A 20,590-nucleotide genomic window follows, 5' to 3' on the forward strand; every position below is an offset into this window, starting at 1 on the left:
CCTTTATAAGATGGCATTTATCTAACTTTTATTTAGAGTATGAACAGTATGTACCTATGTTGTTTATACACAGAAGAGACTTTGTAATTAAAAGTATATAGCAGAGTAACTTTTAAATTCTGAATGAATGAAAACATGGTTCAGTCATGAGAGGATGCTTGAAATAATGCTAATACAAACTGACTTGACCAATCGTGGTCGTCCTAAAGGAACCGACTTCAGTTCTCACTGCTTGCATTTTGTTTTGCTGGACATTCATCAATCACGACCAATGTGAGGGTCAAGCCTTCTGAATATACCTTTCATTTTGGACCAAATAATTTGTCATGGCAATAAATACTTATGCATTTAAGAAAAAGGGTTTTGTGTTTGACTTAATGCATTTGTAATATGTAAGCAATTAAGCAGGACGGTGGTGGCACATGCTTTTAATCCCAGAACGTGGGAGGCAGAGCCAGGCAGATCTCTGTAAGTTCGAGGCCAGCCTGGTCTACAAAGCTAGTTCCAGAAAAGGAGCAAAGCTACACAGAGAAACCCTGTTTCGAAAAACAAACAACAGCAACAACAACAAGAAAAATGTAAGCAATTATATACTTGAGAATTGTAACTTGTAGGATAAGGTTTATTTAACATTGTGGATTTATGTTTTCCTGATCAAACAGCAAACGTTTTGTTACATTCCTGTTGCAAAGCTGGTTAAAGCCTTTTTATTTTATTTTTTTTTCTCATTTGTTCCTGACAGGAATGGGTATGATTATATGGACAGACAAAACTTTTATACTAGTACATGATATGAGAATTAAAAATCAGATACAAAGCTGCGAATCATTTATATATGTATTATGAAAATAAATTTCTCAGTGGGAGAACCCCAGGAGTTTTTAGGTTAAAACTAGAAAATTTGGGGTTGGGGATTTAGCTCAGTGGTAGAGCGCTTGCCTAGCAAGTGCAAGGCCCTGGGTTTGGTCCTCAGCTCTGGGGAAAAAAAAAAAAAAACAACTAGAAAATTATTAACCTTGTTACAAGTTAACCGAGTCACTCCAGGATAGCTGGTCCTGCTCCTTGCTGGATACTGCGGCAGGAGACCTGGCCCCCAAAGACGGCCCCACCCCTCACCTGGGCAGCACACTAGAGCTGACCCAGTGGTCAGGAGGCAGCTGGGCCAGCCCTGAAGGCATGAGAAGAGCAGAGCTGACCCCACCTCCTTCATCTGCCATGTGGCATGGATGAGGGAAAGATGCCCTTCCCCTCTCATCCTTTGCTACCCTCTTCGGGCAAGAGGGCTGGCCTCAGGATCACGGGAATTGGAGAACTAGCCCTATCCCTCACGGGCTATGGCAAGCACTTGGGAGAGTGGTCCCTACACCTCACCGGGACAGTGCACTAGAGCTGACCTTGTCCAGATGCCTGGTGAGCTGGCCCTGAGGGCCTGAGAGCAGAAGAGATGACACTCCCACCCCTCTACCCCCGCCTCCTCTGTCCCCTACAGCAACCGAGAAGGCCCTGCACCTTGCCTGGGCAGGACAGTGGAGCTCCCAGGGGTATGAGGGTGGGTGAAAGGACCCGAGAGCCTGAGAGCAGAACTGGCCCTGCTCTTTGTTGCAGGCTGCATTGGATGAGCTGGCCAGAGCATGTGTTGGAGAGCTCACCTGGGTGGTGATGATGGGGGAAAGCTCGAACCAGACCAGTAGCTCACAGCAATGAACATTTGTGAGTACACATGAAAGGGTTAACTGTGTGACTTGATGACCACACTACAGCTTCCACGGTGAGATTCCCCTTTCGGTTCGCATTTTGTTTTTGTTGTTTTGGGTTATTTATTTATTTATTTATTTATGCTTTGTTTTGTTTGTTAGCTTTATTTGGTTTTTCTTTTCAATTTTGTTTTGTTTTGGGGGTGAGGTTGCAAGGGTGGAGGGCGGATGGGGGAGGGAGAGTTGGGTGGGATTGGGATGCAGGATGTGCGATCGGCAAAGAATCAATAAAAGTTAAAAAAAAAAAAAGTTAACCAATTCTGGTCTGCTGTTGAGTGTCTGTGAGATGTGTGTTGGTATGTGTACACTGACACAGACATATACAGTGATTTTGAAAACAACTAAAAATGGTTATCCTGTGTTAAGAAATACTCAGGTTACAGGAAGGGGACCTGGATTGTTTCAGAGGCTTTTCTGTTGACTATGCACCCAGGGAAGACTGTAGTTGGCGATGATTACTTTAACTGAATTATGACACAAAGTATTTTGAAAATTCCAAAGTCCTAAAACCAACAGCATTTTCCAGACTGAATTAGTAAACTGTAGCCCAGGGGCTCTAGCCAGCAGGTGCTATTTGGACACCCTCCTATTGTGCTCAAATGGCAGAATTCATCTGCTTCCAGAGCCTACAACATCCGATACACGGCCCTTTACAAAAAGGTACTTGGTAGACAGAAAGCCTCAAAATTAGAGCTTGGTGAAAACAAAAGCCAACAGTTATCTTAAAGGGCATGGAATATGTATAGAAAATAGGGAAATGTTCTGTTCATTTAGAATATAATTCACAGGATAAAAACTATGTTTTTTGCAACAAATATTTAATATTTAACTATTTTACAGAAAACAAATTTAAATAACATACACTTATTTTTGCTACTGATCATTTCACAAAGCTGACAAAAAAAGGAGAGCAGTTCTGTGATTAACAAGAAATTCAACATTGGGAATTTTCCTCAGGCTTCCACTTCCACGGCTGAGGAGACCACACAGACTTGTGCAATGTCGTCATATTCGTAGGTTCTCTTTAAGAATGTGTCAGTGAGTCTTAAGCCAGAGACACTCTGGGGGGGGGGGGAGAGAGAGAGACTTCAGTTCTTGTCCACTGATAACTACTAGAGGAAATATGGCTATCAGAAGCAGTCATTTAGCCCACCCTGTTGGTTACCCCAAGAGCACGTACTTGGAGCCCCTGTACCGACGACAGGAGAGTGAGGGCCAGGCAGAGAGAGGAGCTCGGGCTCAGCTTCCCCAGCTGTCTTCCTGAAATCCCACACCAGTGGATAGAATTGGTGTTGCACATTTCCAGGACCAGATCCATCGTCCTTTCACTGCTGAAACAATCAGAGAGCAGGAATGAATCTTGTTTATTTCCTAAGAAGACACCATCACATTCCTTCTATTTTTCAAGTGAGTTTACTTTCTGGGTGTGCGGGAGAATAAAAACCAGAAAAAGAATGGAAGAAACGAGCATGCCATTATTTGACTTAAGATGGAATGAAGGAGCCAGGGACCACTGGGGAGTTAACAGGAGGATGATCAAGGCTAGCCTCAGCTAGGTAGCTAGTGTGAGGCCAGCCTGGGCTATAAGGGGTTACTGTTTCAAATGAAAAACATACAAAAAGACAGACAAAGGATGATGAGGCATCCTCCAGGCTCACTGAAGCCCCACAACAGCCTGTCGCTGAGGTGGTTTTCCAGTTGTTAGTGAACACGGGTTCCTGCTGCCCGACAGCTACTGGCCTTGTCTTTTCTCTGGACTTCAGACATTCGAATCTCATTTCATTGCTATGTCTCTTACTCTTTGCACTGGGAACCCCACAGGAAAGAAGGACAACCTGAGTCTGTCCAGCCCTTTTGACCGACACTCCATTCTTGGCACGCAGCTAACAGGAGGTGACCGGCAGGATGCAGAAGTAACGGCCATTCACACTTTCTCACTGTGTTCCCAGGAAGTCTCTCCTGACCGCAGGGACTACTAGGTCAGCTTACACATGCTCAGTTTTAAAGCTCTCACAAAATAATGCTGGCAAGGCTCCAGAAGACCAGATTCCTAGTCTGATCGACATCACATTCAGTTCCTCAGCTTTTGCATGTCTTAGGGTTTGGCTCCTATTTTACTATTTACTTAGAACTTAACTTACATATTGAAATTATGTTGGCTTTTACATGTTTCTGTCTCCCTAACAAACATTAGAGATGTCCTGTGTTAGAGACCATTGTAGATGCACAACGCAATTTCCTCAGTAAATTCTGTAAAAACCTAGTAAGTTTTTTTTATTCTAACGTTGGTTTGTTTGTTTATTGATTTATTTTGTGTATGTGTGTAGTTCGTGCGGGTACACACGTGCTGGTGTGCATGTGGGGGTCAGCGGACAACCTGCATGGGTTGCCTCTGTCCCTCTTCCCTATGGGTTCTGGGACTCAGACTCAGGTCATGCTTAGCAGCACGTGCGCTACCCCACTGAGCCACCCTACCTCTAAGAGTCTGGAGATGAGGTCTCTTGTACTCTGGACTGCCCTCAAGCTCTCTCTGTAGCTGAAGATGAGCTTGAACTTTTTGGTCTCTTCTCTCTGTTTCTCAAGTGCTGGTGTGACAAGTAGGTGTCACCAGCTAGAGATCCAAGTCGGGGCATTGTACATGCTAGGAAAGCACTCCACCAACTGGGCCCCCTCCCCTCCCCTGTCTCCCTTTGTCCCCCACCATGATGTTTTCATATTGTATGTTGTGTGTCTGTATCCACATGTGTGTGTATTCGGGATCTGATTTTTACAGATGAGGAAATGGAAACTCTTAAGTGGTTTAGAAAACCTAATTGAATCACTGCATTAAAGCAAACCTCAAAAATTAGTTTAAAACTTTTTACAGCACTTTCAGTTAATCAATAAGCTTTTTTGATATGCCCCCCCCAAAAAAAACCCCTCAAATTAAAAATCCCCTGGATGCACCTTATATTTGCACATCTTTGCCTGGATGTTCACTGAGATCTTAGGGTTGGCAAGCACTGTATGTAAACTAATCTGCCCCTCCTGAATAATTCACAACCCGGTCGCAGAGAGATGAAGAGGAACAGCAATGCATGGATGTTACCACAAAACCACACTAAAGCTTTCTACGGAAAAGACTGAGGGGCTGGGAATGCAGCTCAGTTGGTAGTGAACCCTAGCATCCACAAGGCGCTGGGTTCGATCCCTAGCACTTCCTGAACAGCATGGTGGCGCACACCTGTGATCCTACCTAGCACCTGACCTGGGAATGGGGGAGGTGATCAGAAGTTCAAGGTCATCCTCTTATAGAGAGTTCAATGCCAGCCTGGGTTAGAGACCATGTCTCAGAACAACAACAACCAAGTTGTAGTAGTAGTAGTAGCATGTATATAGTAGCTTCGTAGAGAATCAGGCATTTCTGCAATTTTGAAGGATATTTCCTATTTCCTTACAACTAAGGACTGGGATGAGTATGAAAGTAAAGTGATTATGCAGCTACACTAAAAGGGAGATTCACCACTGCAACACTATTGCAATACCCATCTAATAACAGAAATACTAGCAAGACAACTTTGCTGGGGTATAATTCTTATACTTTCAGTTGTCTATAATCTGCTTCTTCTGTTTACTGCCAAAACTGCTGAATGGCTGGCTGTGGTGGTGGATGCCTTTAATCCCATCACTCCAGATGAATTGGACATCAGCCTGGTCTACACAGTAGTTCCAGGTAAGCCAAGGCTACACAGTGAGAGCCTGTCTCAAAAACAAAACAAAACAAAAAACAAACCTGTAGCCTGTACTCCCATCACTCAGCAAGCCAGACAACTACAAGTTCAAGGCCAGCCTGGGCTACACAACAAGACTGTCTTAGAGAATACTACCAAAGAAAACAGGCAAGAGACAAAAATCAGAGTCATTTTTCCAGACTAGAAGTCCCTCTTATCTTAAGCTGACACCTACATTCTTCTTGTTAAGATTAAAGATATGGCTCAGGTTCAAGCATCAGAGAAATGTATCTGACTATTCTCAATCTGTGTCATCCCACAAGAACCTGCCAGCTCATTCTTTAGTACTATGAAATTTGAAGGAAGTTTAAACGTGGCTTTTTCTAGCTCTCTTCCACAGACTGTCAATAAATGATACCCATCACATACATGTTATGATTAATGAATGATATAAGAACACAAGAAGTAAACACTAGGACCATATATATATATATATATAAACATTGCTCCCAGTGTTATAGTATTCAGTATAAGAAGGGACAGGATATATTAAAAGCACATGCCTGTAATCCCAGCAATGTGGAGGCAGAGGCAGGTGGATCTCTGAGTTTGAGTCTAGCCTGGTCTACAGAGTGAGTTCCAGGATAGCCAGGGCTACACAAAGAGACTCTGTCCCAAAAAACTAAAACAGAGTAGGGGGACACTGAAAGAATTTGCAACTACTTTTAGGTGAGGAGAAAGGAGGCCCAGTGCACACATTGGCATTACCTGCAGTTTGTGATTTTACAGGTAATGTGGAAAGGCTCTTCTAGGTTCACGGTATCTGGAATGGCCTCTAGAGATAGCCTAACATCTCCGTAACCTGGAGCCTGTGGAAAAAAGAAGTAACACAGCTAAAACACATCTACTAAAAAACCTTTCCATGTTACTGAAGGCACCATAGAAGTAACACAGCTGAAACACATCTACTAAAAAACCTTTCCATGTTAATGAAGGTACCATAGAAGTAACACAGCTGAAACACATCTACTAAAAATCCTTTCCATGTTAATGAAGGCACCATAGAAGTAACACAGCTGAAACACATCTATTAAAAATCCTTTCCATGTTAATGAAGGTGCCATAGAAGTAACACAGCTGAAACACATCTACTAAAAAACCTTTCCATGTTAATGAAGGCACCACACCAGCACCTTTCCTCAACAGACACAGGTCTCCGGGCTGATCTGTGAAAATACTGCCGCTCTGCTCAGGTCTCTCTCTCACCTCTTCTGCTGTGAGCTTGGGTGGAACAACCCTGCAGACCTGGACCATTTGTGATACAATTACTCCAGGCTCAGGAGAATTAAAATGAATCTTGCCTCTAGATAAGGAAAGAGTTAGGACTTAGGGGATCTGATCTCAAAGGGTTGCTGAGTTGCTATGGGATGTCGTTCTGTATGCTGTGAACATGTGTTGCTCTGATTGGTTGATAAATAAAATGCTGATTGGCCAGTAGCCAGACAGGAAGTATAGGCGGGGCAAGCAGATGAGGAGAATTCTGAGAAGAGGAAGGTTGAGTCAGGAGTCACCAGCCAGAAACAAAGGAAGCAAGATGACAAGGCAGAACTGAGAAAAGGTACCAAGCCATGTGGCTAAACATAGATAAGAATTATAGGTTAATTTAAGTGTAAGAGGTAGTCAGTAATAAGCCTGAGCTAATGGCTGAGCAGTTATAATTAATATAAGTTTCTGAGTGATTATTTTATAAAAGGCTGCCGCACTGTGGGTGACAGATTTGTCCTGACTGCGGGCCAGGCGGGACACAGGAAATCTTCCTACTACATTGAGTTCCAGATCAGCCAGGGCTACATAGTAATACCCTGTTTCAAAACAATCACAAGAAAGGCGTAAACAGTAAGCAAAGTGCTGTGAGTCTACGAGGTTCAGGACACTGCCTAGAATACTTCAATGTAATGTGAGTCAGATAAACAGTGAGCATGACTTAGGTAAGATAAGAATAGCTGATAAGCAGCTATCTTAAGTCCTATTTGGTGAAGTTAAAAAAAACAACAACACATATACTAAAGAGAAACCAACATCTGACTGAACATTTCCATGAATCTCAACACTAGGTTCTATCTAGGGACCCATAAAACTATTAGGATTTTCTAGAAATCTGAGTGACTTTATGGTGCTATGCTTTTTAGTGCCAAGCTGTACTACCTCTGTGTCCTCTGCGCACCCAACCGCACCCTGAAGTGTTTCCTAGGCTCACCATTCTTTGAAGCTGGCTGGTCTGCAATCTTCCCCTTTCACCTAGGTTTGTTTTCCACACTATGTCCAATTTCCCAATGACTGTCACTCCTTTAATGATGCCAGCTTTTTCTGCAAACTCCTTCTTGGGCTTTAGGCAGTATAAGTACTGGCGTGTATCCATTGGCTGCAAATATCCTCTGGATCCAAATGTAGATACACTGGCGGGTGTAGAAATAGACAGAAAAGAATGTGTTAGCATCTTTCTGAAGGAAAAACTATTTACGTGGCTAATTCTTGTTTTTTTTTTTTTTTTTTAGACAAAGTTTCTTTGTGTAGACCGGGCGGGACTCCAACTCACAGAGATCTGCCTCCCGAGTGCTAAAGGTGTGTACCACCATGCCTGGCCCGCACAGTTGTTAATTCTTTTGGATAGGAATTGGATGATTTACTGCACAGAGATCTAGGAGTGGTCAGAGGTTTCAACTCAAATGAAAAGGAATGTCTGCCTGGTGAGACAGTGAGTTCAAGGCCAGCTTGGGCAGCTTGGTGAGACTGTCTCAAAACAAAAAAGTGAAAGAGAGGTTTGGGGCTATTGCAGTGGTCAGCTCTTGCCTCAAATGTGCGAAGCACCGGGGCAGTCCCCAGTACCACCCTCCCACCACAAAGGAAGGGGCAGGGCAGAGAGAAACTAACTTATAAACAGAGCAATGTATGCTACTCTTGTTTCTTTGTGTGGAGCTGGGGACAGAAACCATGGTGTGGTCCATGCAGGGCAAGTGCTAAACCATTTAGCTGCACTATCACCCTTGAGGTGTACCCTTCTAATCTCAGTAATTGCTTTCAGATGAATGAAGAATGGAACGTTGTTTTCTCAGTGAAAGTGGAGGGGACTATCAACTTTTCTATATCTTACCACCATACAAACTTTTTATTCCTAGGAATTACTAGGAATCATTACTACTAGGAAAGTCAGGCACTCTCTCCAGCTATTACTGCCTCATTTACACTAATAATACATTTAGTTATTCCTTCTCTCCAAAATAGCTATAGAAAGACAATGTATACCTTTCACACAACAATTAAAACCATCTACTCTTATGTCTATATCTTCTTATACGTAGATTTCTTTTTCAAATTCACACTTATCCTATCTTTATTTCCTAATATTTTCTCTACTACCCTTCCCATGTTTCAGTTTTATCATTTGTAGGATAAGAATGACAGTTTCAGATTTATTTGGATGAAATATGAAAGTTAGAGACCAAGTGCAGCTGGGCAGTGGTGGTACACACCTGTATTCCTAGGACTCGAGGAAGAGGCGGGTGAATCTGAGTTCAGGCCAGTCTGGTCTACAGAGCTACACAAAGAAACCCTGTCTTGGGAAGAATGGGGGTGGGGGGAGAGCAAGGGGAAGGAGAGAAGAAGGGAGGGAGGGAGAAGAGGAGAGGAGAGACAGCAGAGAGAGGGAGAGAGAGGAGAGGGAGAGAGAGAGAGAGAGAAAACAAGTGCTTTGAACAGTGAAACACAAGATGGGAAAAGATGAGGCTCTTTATGTTTATGTAGAGGGAGGTACAGTAGGTGTGAACTCTTCAGCAATGGCAGACATGCCACTATGCACTTGTCCAATGTTACAGTGAGAACGTCACATACACAGACTTCATCTGTGGACTTTTGCTTGTTCTAAGAACATTGGCCCACCAATCATAACATTTGCCACATTAATACAGGACAGGAGAACTGGGTACAATGGCGTATGATGCTGCCGGGGAAGTTGTTGGGGCACAAGGCTAGCTTGAGCCTAACCTGGCAACATGGAGAGAGCCTGGCCCTTAAACAAACAAACAAACAAAAAAACAAACAAAAGGCACATAAGAGAACAGAAACCAAAAGGAGAGACTGATTGGGGAAGACACCTTGTGGGACTTCTACGTTCTCATTCTGTTTTTGATTCATCTAAAGCTTCTCTAAAAATTATGTTCACCGGGCCTGGAGAGATGGCTCAGAGGTTAAGAACACTGGCTGCTCTTCTACAGGTCCTGAGTTCAATTCCCAGCAACCACATGGTGGCTCACAACCATCTGTAATGAGATCTGGCATCCTCTTCTGTATACATAATAAATGAATTAATCTTAAAAAAAATTATGTACACCAATTATTTTAAAACAAATCCGAATCTCCTAGAGTGGGGGACATCAGAAAAGCCCTGCATCTTTCCACGAATAGCGAGCATTTCATATTTACCATTCCCCGGCTTGGGTCACGGAATTCAATTCTGTGACATTGTACATTATCGATGGCTCCAGTGACACTTTCTCCATAAACATAGGTGAGGTTGTAATGTTCTGAATTTGGGCTTCAAGAAAGACTTCATCAGTCTGAGGACATGGAAATAAAAAAAATCCACCAAAATGTCATGGTATTTAAAGTATTTACCTTAATTAAAATTATTTATTTATATAAAAAGTATTAACCACAAGTGTGATTAGTTCATGCCTGCAAATCCAAATGATCACAATTAATGCAAGAAAAGAAATCTTCATCCTAACATAATAAATAGGAGCAAAGTGAGGTGTTAGTCAACAGGTACCCTGCCAAACAATGGATGTGGGATCACTAGGATGTATTTTGTAGAATCCAAAAGCATGTATTTAACTAGTATTTCAGTAACAACAAAAACCCCAAATCTGATGTTCACATGTTAGGAGGAACTTCAGTGTGATGGGCTCACTCAGACAGAGCTAAGGGGAGATAACCTGGTCTTCATTTGACTATTCCAGCATAGTGTAACTAACGTGTAATTACTCCAACTGAGATAGTGACCACTAGCTATGAATGATCTGTTTTCATACCCTTTAGGGTGTAGTTTTTTAAATTAGAGCAATTTAGAAGCGGTCTTAGTCACTTCTTGGTTCATTTTATATGGATATTTAAGGTTGAAACAGGAGTATGGGAAGCGGTCTAATGACATTTTAGCTTCTCAATCAGTCACACTGAAGTTTTCTGTGGACTTTGACAATTCAAAATGACATCATTCACTTCAGTCAGTGGGTAACTTAAACATTCAATGTACAAAAACCCTGAATTCCCTGGTTATTTCTGTTAAATATCCTGAATTTTGTGACTCTTGGCTCAGGGTCTCATTTGAGTGACTGAAGAATAAATGTTATGTCAAGGGTATTCAGTAGTTACATTTCCCCCCCAAAAAAGTTTGTTACAAAACTTGGAAATTAACTGTGCCCTCAAGTTGGGAAATTATGAGCATTTTAAGCGCTGAAGTCACAAAAATGACAATAATGTAAAATATGATAAAATCATAATTTAAAGTGCCTAAAGCAGATTCCTTAGCCTTTTAGACATGTGCTCAAATGAAAATATTAGTACAGGATTTTTTTAAAAACAATCTACCGTTTTGTTTTTGTGTTTTGAGACAGAGCATCTCTATTAACTCTGACTGTCCTGGACCTATGTTGACAAGGCTGGCCTCCAGCTTACAGAGACCTGCCTGCTTCTGTCTCCCAATTGCTGGTGAGCAAAGGTCTGTACCACACCTGGCTAATACAATATGCCACTGAAACTCATCATTTGATTACTTTGTTGTTGCTGGTTTTTGTTTTGTTTTGTTTTGTTTTTTGAGACAGAGTTTCTCTATGTAACAGTCCTGGCTGTCCTGGCACTCACTTTGTAGACCAGGCTGGCCTTGAACTCACAGAGATCCATCTGCCTCTGCCTCCCAAGTACTGGGATCAACAGTGTGAGCTACCATACCCAGCTCAATTACATTTTCTTAAGAAAATAAGTGAATATATCCCATAAATCCATTGCTCTTAAAATAACCCAAGGCCCACATTTCAATTTTTAAAATGCAAGTCTCTGTATAAACTGATGAACAGCTCAGATAAAATGAAAGGAAGACAGCATAATGGAAAATCAAGTTAGTGTGAACAGTTAGTACGAAGTAATTTCACATCTGAAAAACGAGGTGGAAAATTTAGTGCCAAGGCTGCCGATGCTGTTACTACACATGGACACAATAAGCAGATGCTGCCTATTGTGACGAGGACGTTAAAAACATGGATTCGGCCAGTGGGAGAAGTTTGCCTCTCTTCTGCTTGTGTTTGTCAAAAGGCCAGCTTTAGCTGACTTTACCCAGATGTAAAACCACTGTGCCTCTCAGAATGAATTTCAACTGTACATTCTATGTGAGGAATGAAAGGTAACTGGATATTTCGCAGCAAAATATCGAAAATCCCAAGGATAAAGATAATGAGATTCTATGTTTCTTCTAAAAAACACTCCAAAAAAAAAAAAAAAAAAAGCAGATGAGAATATAGTTGTCTCAATGTGACAATTTAACTTTTAATCTCACAAACAATTTAAAAGTATGCTCAAGTTGTATATTTTCTGTCTGCAGTCACACAGACCTAGTATTCACAACTAACTGTTTTTCCACTATGTTTTATAGAGAGATTAATTAGGCAAAGTAGAAAGGGGGTGAGAAAAGCATATAAATTTATAATAAAAAATGAAATTACCACAGAACTGAGGTCACTCTAATGGAAAAATAAAAAAGAAAAATTAGAAAAATCAGAGTTAAATGTTAAAGAAAAAGAATAACTTTAAAATAAAATGCATATCTGCATTTTTTTTTTTTACGTACTAAAGACAACATTAGTAAACAAGAAAGTAAACAAGAAGCAACAGACAGAAATATGACAAACTACTTTTCTAGAAGGTAAAACTGCTACGGTTAAATGACAATGGACAGAGAAGAACATTACGGCTGAATATTTAAACAAGAACAAAGAGGGAACAGCACAGTGAGGGTGGAGTCTGCCTCGTCCTGCGTGTGCACCTCTGCCTGTGCTCCATTCTCCTGCGACACCCTCTACCTGTACAGTCATGTCCTGTGAAACTCTCTACCTGTACAGTCATCTCCTGTGACACTCTCTACCTGTACAGTCATGTCCTGTGACACTCTCTACCTGTACAGTCATCTCCTGTGACACTCTCTACCTGTACAGTGATGTCCTGTGACACTCTCTACCTGTACAGTGATGTCCTGTGACACTCTCTACCTGTACAGTCATGTCCTGTGACTCTACCTGTACAGTGATGTCCTGTGACACTCTCTACCTGTACAGTCATGTCCTGTGACACTCTCTACCTGTACAGTCATGTCCTGTGACACTCTCTACCTGTACAGTCATGTCCTGTGACACTCTCTACCTGTACAGTCATCTCCTGTGACACTCTACCTGTACAATCTTCTCCTGTGACACTCTCTACCTGTACAGTCATCTCCTGTGACACTCTACCTGTACAGTCATCTCCTGTGACACTCTCTACCTGTACAGTCATCTGTGACACTCTCTACCTGAACAGTCATGTCCTGTGACACTCTCTACCTGTACAGTCATGTCCTGTGACACTCTACCTGTACAGTCATCTCCTGTGACACTCCCTACCTGTACAGTCATCTGTGACACTCTCTACCTGTACAATCTTCTCCTGTGACACTCCACCTGTACAGTCATCTCTCCTGTGACACTCTACCTGTACAGTCATGTCCTGTGACACTCTACCTGTACAGTCATCTGTGACACTCTCTACCTGTACAGTCATGTCCTGAGACACTCTACATGTACAATCATGTCCTGTGACACTCTCTACCTGTACAGTCATCTCCTAGGACACTCTCTACCTGTACAGTCATGTCCTGTGACACTCTCTACCTGTACAGTCATCTCCTGTGACACTCTCTACCTGTACAGTCATGTCCTGTGACACTCTCTACCTGTACAGTCATCTCCTGTGACACTCTCTACCTGTACAGTGATGTCCTGTGACACTCTCTACCTGTACAGTGATGTCCTGTGACACTCTCTACCTGTACAGTCATCTCCTGTGACTCTACCTGTACAGTGATGTCCTGTGACACTCTCTACCTGTACAGTGATGTCCTGTGACACTCTCTACCTGTACAGTCATCTCCTGTGACACTCTCTACCTGTACAGTCATCTCCTAGGACACTCTCTATCTGTACAGTCATGTCCTGTGACACTCTCTACCTGTACAGTCATGTCCTGTGACACTCTCTACCTGTACAGTCATCTCCTGTGACACTCTCTACCTGTACAGTTATGTCCTGTGACACTCTCTATCTGTACAGTCATGTCCTGTGACACTCTCTACCTGTACAGTCATGTCCTGTGACACTCTCTACCTGTACAGTCATCTCCTGTGACACTCTACCTGTACAGTCATGTCCTGTGACACTCTCTACCTGTACAGTCATGTCCTGTGACACTCTACCTGTACAGTCATCTCCTGTGACACTCCCTACCTGTACAGTCATCTGTGACACTCTCTACCTGTACAATCTTCTCCTGTGACACTCCACCTGTACAGTCATCTCTCCTGTGACACTCTACCTGTACAGTCATGTCCTGTGACACTCTACCTGTACAGTCATCTGTGACACTCTCTACCTGTACAGTCATGTCCTGAGACACTCTACATGTATAATCATGTCCTGTGACACTCTCTACCTGTACAGTCATCTCCTGTGACACTCTCTACCTGTACAGTCATGTCCTGTGACACTCTCTATTTGTACAATCTTCTCCTGTGACACTCTCTATTTGTACAGTCATCTCCTGTGACACTCTCTATTTGTACAGTCATGTCCTGTGACACTCCACCTGTACAGTCATCTCTCCTGTGACACTCTACCTGTACAGTCATGTCCTGTGACACTCTAACTGTACAGTCATCTGTGACACTCTCTACCTGTACAGTCATGTCCTGAGACACTCTGCATGTATAATCATGTCCTGTGACACTCTCTACCTGTACAGTCATCTCCTGGGACACTCTCTACCTGTACAGTCATGTCCTGTGACACTCTCTACCTGTACAGTCATCTCCTGTGACACTCCACCTGTACAGTCATCTCTCCTGTGACACTCTTTACCTGTGCTCCATTCTCCTGTGACACTCTTTACCTGTACTCCACTCTCCATACCTCAGGTGGATGTATACTCCACCCCACATTGAGAACAGAACATCATAAAGCTTCTCTTGAATTTACCTAGTGCTGGAATCATTTTTTAGAGGAGGCTCTTGGGTGATTCAAGTTACCATAAAGTTGCCATAGGTCATATTTCAGGGACTATTGGGATAGACCACTCCAAACAATTCAGTTTATTTTCTTCTTATTGCTATCAGATTTCAGTCTACTATGCATTATGTAAATACATATTTAAAAGTAGACTTATTAAGTCCAATGTCAAATGATGCCTCCTTCATTAAATGTACAGCTGGTGGTAATTTGTCACTGCTAATTCTTGACGTGTGACTACACGTCACCATTTGGGACACAGAGAATCACATGTATTGTGGTTATATTATGCAGTCCCCTCCACCAGAGTAAGTGTCCTGGGGATAGGGAAGATACCTGCTTACACTATTACACTTCTACTCCTGACCCCGGGATTTGAACCCAGCAGGTGACAGATGTCTGACTCCTGGCTACTAATCTCTGGGTTTCCATGAGACCAGTTTTTCTTTCGATGGTCCACCTTAGCATGATTAGAAACAGTATCTAAACATGCTTGACAAACATGGTATGAGGACCGTAGTGAAGTATTGCAAATCAGTCGTTCACAATGATGTGCCTTACTAAGTACTGAAAACGCACCATTTGACGCATGCTATTGGCCGAACAGTATTTGTTGGTCTAACTTGTAATTTTGATAGACCAGGGAGCTTTTTTCGACTCTTTGTGTCTGTTGACGTGTCTTAGACTGCTCCAACTCCTCATCCCATTGTTGCTGGATGTACTGTTGTGAGTCATTTTGTTAATTACATGCGTGTTTCCCTTTCCTCTAATAAGTATTTACAGGTCAGGTCCCTTTACTGTAACAGCCAAACAAGTCTAGCTACCACGCACACTTTACACTAAGCAACAGTGAAACACGGTTGCCAATTTCTGAGCACCACCTGGTATGTGTAAAACATGCAATCTCCAGGACCAAATTCTGCATTTGAGTAATTCTTAATCTACCCTAGAGAGTTTGAGGGGTAAAAGGACTCTTCACCAAAAGAGTCCTCGTTTTTTCAAGCCAGGGACTCACTCCATCTCTGGGTGGCCTCTGGCTCTCTGTGCAGCACAGCTGGCCTAGTTCACCACCCACCTGCTTAGCATCTCAACCGACTGATCAGAAGCAGGGGCTGCCATTCCTGGCTGACATCTCATTCTCTACAGCTCTGGAGATAATAAAGAATTTTTTTTTGGGGGAAAACAAACAAATAATCCAAATAAAAAATATCCTTTCTCTTATGGTCAGTCCTACTTAATTTTTCTCTATGCTAACGAACAGATCATGTCCTCCTCTTCAGGTTACTTCCTTCTCCAGTTTTGCTCCATGCGGCTCTCCTAGTAAGCTTTTAAGGCACTCTAGCCTGGCTCTCCTTGGTACACTGACTTCCCAGGGTGGACTTGCTGCGCTTCTCTTCACGTGGATATTGAGTCTATGACCGCCACTTGAATCTTGTAGCGTCCAGAGAGTCACTGCAAATATTTAGCAGATTGCTAGTGTTTGATAGCAACACCACCACCGCTGTTTTGGAGGATTGTAGGGCAGTTGTTTAACAAAATCATGAGAGTAGAAATCAAGACATGCTGATTGTATGTAGGCAGAAACCAGAAGAATAAAGGACTCTTTAATGAAATTCACTTCCTACTGGAATTTAGGCTTATTATCACAAATAGTTCAGTCATATCAGTGGTTTACTTCAACATGATAGGAAACATAACACCTCTGATCTTCAGTCAAGATTTCAATGTTTAATTTGAAATCCTATTAAGTGCCTAACACTTACCTCTGCATTGTAAAATTTGGTTTTCACATCCAGTGGTTTGAGAACCTAGTTAAAACAAAGCACATCAATCAGGAAAGTGAGATTTGACTGTTTTTGTTTGTTTTAGATCTCAGGCTTTAATGACTCAAAGGCATGTCTAATTTTAATTGTTGAAGTTTTTTTTAAGGTATATGCACTATTTCTGCACAACAATCAATAATTTTTCATTTAAATAATTCTTTGGACATTTCATATTTTCAATCATCTTATTTGGGCTTTATATTCATTTTATCCCTTTATATTTTTGTATTTTGTGTCATCAATAAAACAAGATTTTATTTTTTAAACAGAATGTTTCATTTTATTATGAAAACATTATACTGGTGATGATAATTTATGTTTGAACTTAACTTAGTCTAACTTTTGAATACCAGTTTATAAATGAACCACAGAAGTGAGCTATTTGAGTTATTTGAAACTTGTTTCTCCCCAGAAAGAGAGGAATAATTACACCTCCAGAAAAACACAAGACTGTTGGAAACAACTTTATCTCTGCCATATTCAATACCTGAAATTTGAAGAATTTCCTAAAGTACATTTTTTCTCCACCCTGAGTTGTATAACTCACAGCACACACCAAGCTGAAACAGAAAGATGTCTTAATATTCTGGAATCATTTCCCATCTCACTTCTTAATAATAAACTTAATATATTTCAACTATACTTATAAATGTAAAAAAGATTATGTCAACAATATGAAACTGTATCTAAATGAGATTATAGCAGGAAAAGAAGTTTCAGTACATACAGTTATGAATATATGAACATGAAAATTCACTTTAAGAAAATGAGATGGGGGCTGGAGATGACTCAGTGGTTAAGAGTTCCTACTGTTCTGGCAGAGGACATGGGTTTGATGCTCCACTCACAGGGCTGCTCATAATAGCCTGTTTAATTCCAGTTCCAGGGATCTGACACTCTTTATGGTCTTCAAAGGCTCCTACACACACCTGATGTACTAACAATATTTACAGTCTCACATACATACACATAAATCTAAATAAATAAATAATAATAATAACAAAGATACTGAGCCCTTTTGGAATAGGAACTCCAAATTCTTCCTTTGGAAGCAGAATATGTTCCAAAATAATTTCCATAATCAGCATGATTGAATGGGAAAAGAGTTCATTTGCACTAGAAAAATATGCATCTTAAAGGAAATCCAGGGTAGAGTTATCATGATACTATTGGTATGATACTATGTACAAATTTTAACCAAAACACTAGGAAAGCTAGGTGTGGTGGCACACGCCTTTAATTCTAGCACTTGGGAGGCAGAGGTTGAGGCAGGTAGATCTCTGTGTTCCAGGCCCGCCATGGATACATAGTGAATCTCAATAAAACAAAACCTAGTAAAACAATAAAAAAGTTGGTATAAAATACTTCTAATAACATGATAAGATGTTTAAACTGTTAATATACAAAGGGTTCTTCTAACTCAATCAACAAAGTACAAATGTGTCACTCAAAATATGAAGAAAAGAATGCATATCTAGCTTATGAAAATATATAGATACGTTACAATCCTATAAACAGTTAATAAAAATGTGAAGTGGCAAGTCACATACATAGTCTAGAAACATACCTAATACGATAACCATTTTCAATCTTACAAGGTCTGGCAAGAATCCCTTAGGTTGGTGATGATTAGAGAAACTTAGTCTCTTTACATTACCAGAGGGTGAAAGGAATTTAGAAACAATGTTGATGTAGTCACACAGAATATCTACTTCAAGACTTCATAGGCTATATTGGACTACTCATTACTTTATTGTTTATAGTAGCAGAAACTGAAAATAGACTGTGACATTAGGGTAAACAAACCACACTGACCAAACAACTAAGAGGCAGTCATTTAGAAAATCATGTTTTCAAGGATACTGAGTGATGTTGAATAATATTCACAGAAAATTGAAAAGGATGAAAGCTTGAGTAATATATTATTTATATATGTATATTACTACACACATATAAAAATATACAATTTACATATGTATCTATATGCATATAAAATGACTGGGAAATACATGAATCTTTTAGTAGTTTTACAGCTTGGTATAAATATATAAATTATATGTATATAAAATGACTGAGGGGTTGGGGATTTTGCTCAGTGGTAGAGCACTTGCCTAGCAAGCACAAGGCCCTGGGTTTGATCCTCAGGTCAAAAAAAAAAAAAAAATGACTGAAAAATAATCTTTTGGTAGCTCTACACAGCTTGTTCTAAATATATAACTTATATGCATATAAAATGACCAGGAAATAACTTTTTAGTAGCTCTACATAGCTTTGTAACATTGGGTAATTTAATTTATCCTTTATACTGGTACCTTACACTGATGATAGGAGCTAGAAAGCAAGTTGATCAAAACATAATACCAGAGCTGGGTATGATGGCATATGCCTCTAATACTAGTATGGGAAGCTGAGTGTGGTGATATATTGTGTACTCCAATAAAGCTTGCCTGTGGATCAGAAGACAAAGCCAGCCATTATATTAAACATAAGAGGTCAGGCAGTAGTAGCATGCGCCTTTAATCCTAGCATTTGCGAGGCAGAGATCCATCTGGATCTCTGTGAGTTCAAGGCCACACTGGGAACAGAGCCAGGCATGGTGGCACACGCCTTTAATCCCAGCACTAGGGAGAAAGTAAGATGGCAGGGCACAAAAAGGTATATAAGTCATGAGTAATTAGCAATTTATATTACAGCTGAGGCAGGAGGATCAGCTTAGTTACATATTAAGTTTAAGAGCAATTTGACCAAATAGTGATAACCCCATCTCAACAAAACATAACACCCCCAAACAAGCAAACAAACGAATGCACAAACAAAACCTCACATGCATGCACACACAACAGCAACAACAAACAAAAAACTAGCAATAAAAACCAAACAAGAGGGCTGGAGAGATGGCTCAGAGGTTAAGAGCACTGACTGTTGTTCCAGAGGTCCTGAGTTCAATTCCCAGCAACTACATGGAGGCTTATAACCATCTGTAATGAGATCTGGTGCCTGCAGTCATACATGCTGTATACATAATAAATAAATACATCTTTTAAAAAGAAAAAACACAGTTGGGGATTTAGCTCAGTGGTAGAGCACTTGCCTAGCAAGTGCAAGGCCCTGGGTTCGATCCCCAGCTCAAAAAACAAAACAAAAACAAAAACAAAAAAACCCAAACCCAAACCAAAACCCCTCACAACACTTGCCCTGGAAGTGTTCACAGTAGTTCTATAGCACCTACAGGTTTTGAGATGAGGCTGGAAACAGAAACACTACAGTAGCCACAGGATTCTGACTAGCCTGGAGCTCTGTGTCTTCTAAGGCAGTTGTTCAGCTCATTTCCTACAGAATGGAGACTCTGCACACCTTCTCCAGGAAGCTCAGCTTCAGTGACTATGAGCCACTGTCTCTGGTATTTCCCCGGGACATACAGACTACACAGACGTCATATTATTTTAACCTTAAAGTAACTATACAGACAGAAGGCAGAAAAAAGCCAACAGGTTGTGGAAGATGTAGACAAAGGTCAGGACAGCTTCTCTGAGGAAGTCATGCTGTTTCTGAGATATGAGAAATTACACAAAATGCCACGAGCTGTTCTTTGTAAGCAAACATACTTCCCACCACAGAATGGGTTTGAGGTTAGAAGAAGGTCCACGTGACCACAGTGTGGAACGAGAAGGAAGAAAGGCATAGGTGGTGGATTATGTTATAGACAGCTTTGAAAAGCATATACAACGTCAGAATTCCCAAAAGCCAAGGGGGAAGCTCCCAAAAGCCAGGTGCTTAATAAATGGTGGTCCAGACATTTGGTTTCTAGGAAATTCTAGTCCAAAGTCCATATCAATCTGAAAATATATAGTAAAAAGTACCTTTAATAGAGCTGGTAGGAAATCGTCTGACCAAATAATTTGTATTTAATATTGTCTGTGTTACATGCTTTAATAGACTCAATG

General features: G+C 41.1%; 1 protein-coding gene across 4 annotated transcripts in view; it reads right to left on the reverse strand.

The window, feature by feature from the left end:
- Positions 1-1,862: 1,862 nt before the first annotated feature.
- Positions 1,863-20,590, reverse strand: part of Trappc13 (trafficking protein particle complex 13) — a 40,664-nt gene continuing 21,936 nt past the window's right edge. Inside the window, exons 7-14 of one of the 4 annotated variants that reach the window (XM_036207237.1) lie at positions 17,134-17,206; positions 16,587-16,631; positions 12,235-12,252; positions 9,944-10,077; positions 7,722-7,920; positions 6,233-6,333; positions 2,935-3,082; positions 1,863-2,815 (exon numbers count right to left, since the gene is read on the reverse strand). In XM_036207237.1, coding sequence (XP_036063130.1) covers positions 2,708-2,815; positions 2,935-3,082; positions 6,233-6,333; positions 7,722-7,920; positions 9,944-10,077; positions 12,235-12,252; positions 16,587-16,631; positions 17,134-17,206 — 826 coding nt within the window. In that variant the 3' untranslated portion in view covers positions 1,863-2,707. Of the gene's footprint in view, positions 2,816-2,934; positions 3,086-6,232; positions 6,334-7,721; positions 7,921-9,943; positions 10,078-12,234; positions 12,253-16,586; positions 16,632-17,133; positions 17,207-20,590 lie in introns of all 4 variants that reach the window. The other 3 variants (XM_036207236.1, XM_036207239.1, XM_036207238.1) reach the window with 3 other exon arrangements.

This window comes from Onychomys torridus, chromosome 15 (assembly GCF_903995425.1).
Source record: "Onychomys torridus chromosome 15, mOncTor1.1, whole genome shotgun sequence".
NCBI lineage: Eukaryota > Metazoa > Chordata > Mammalia > Rodentia > Cricetidae > Onychomys > Onychomys torridus.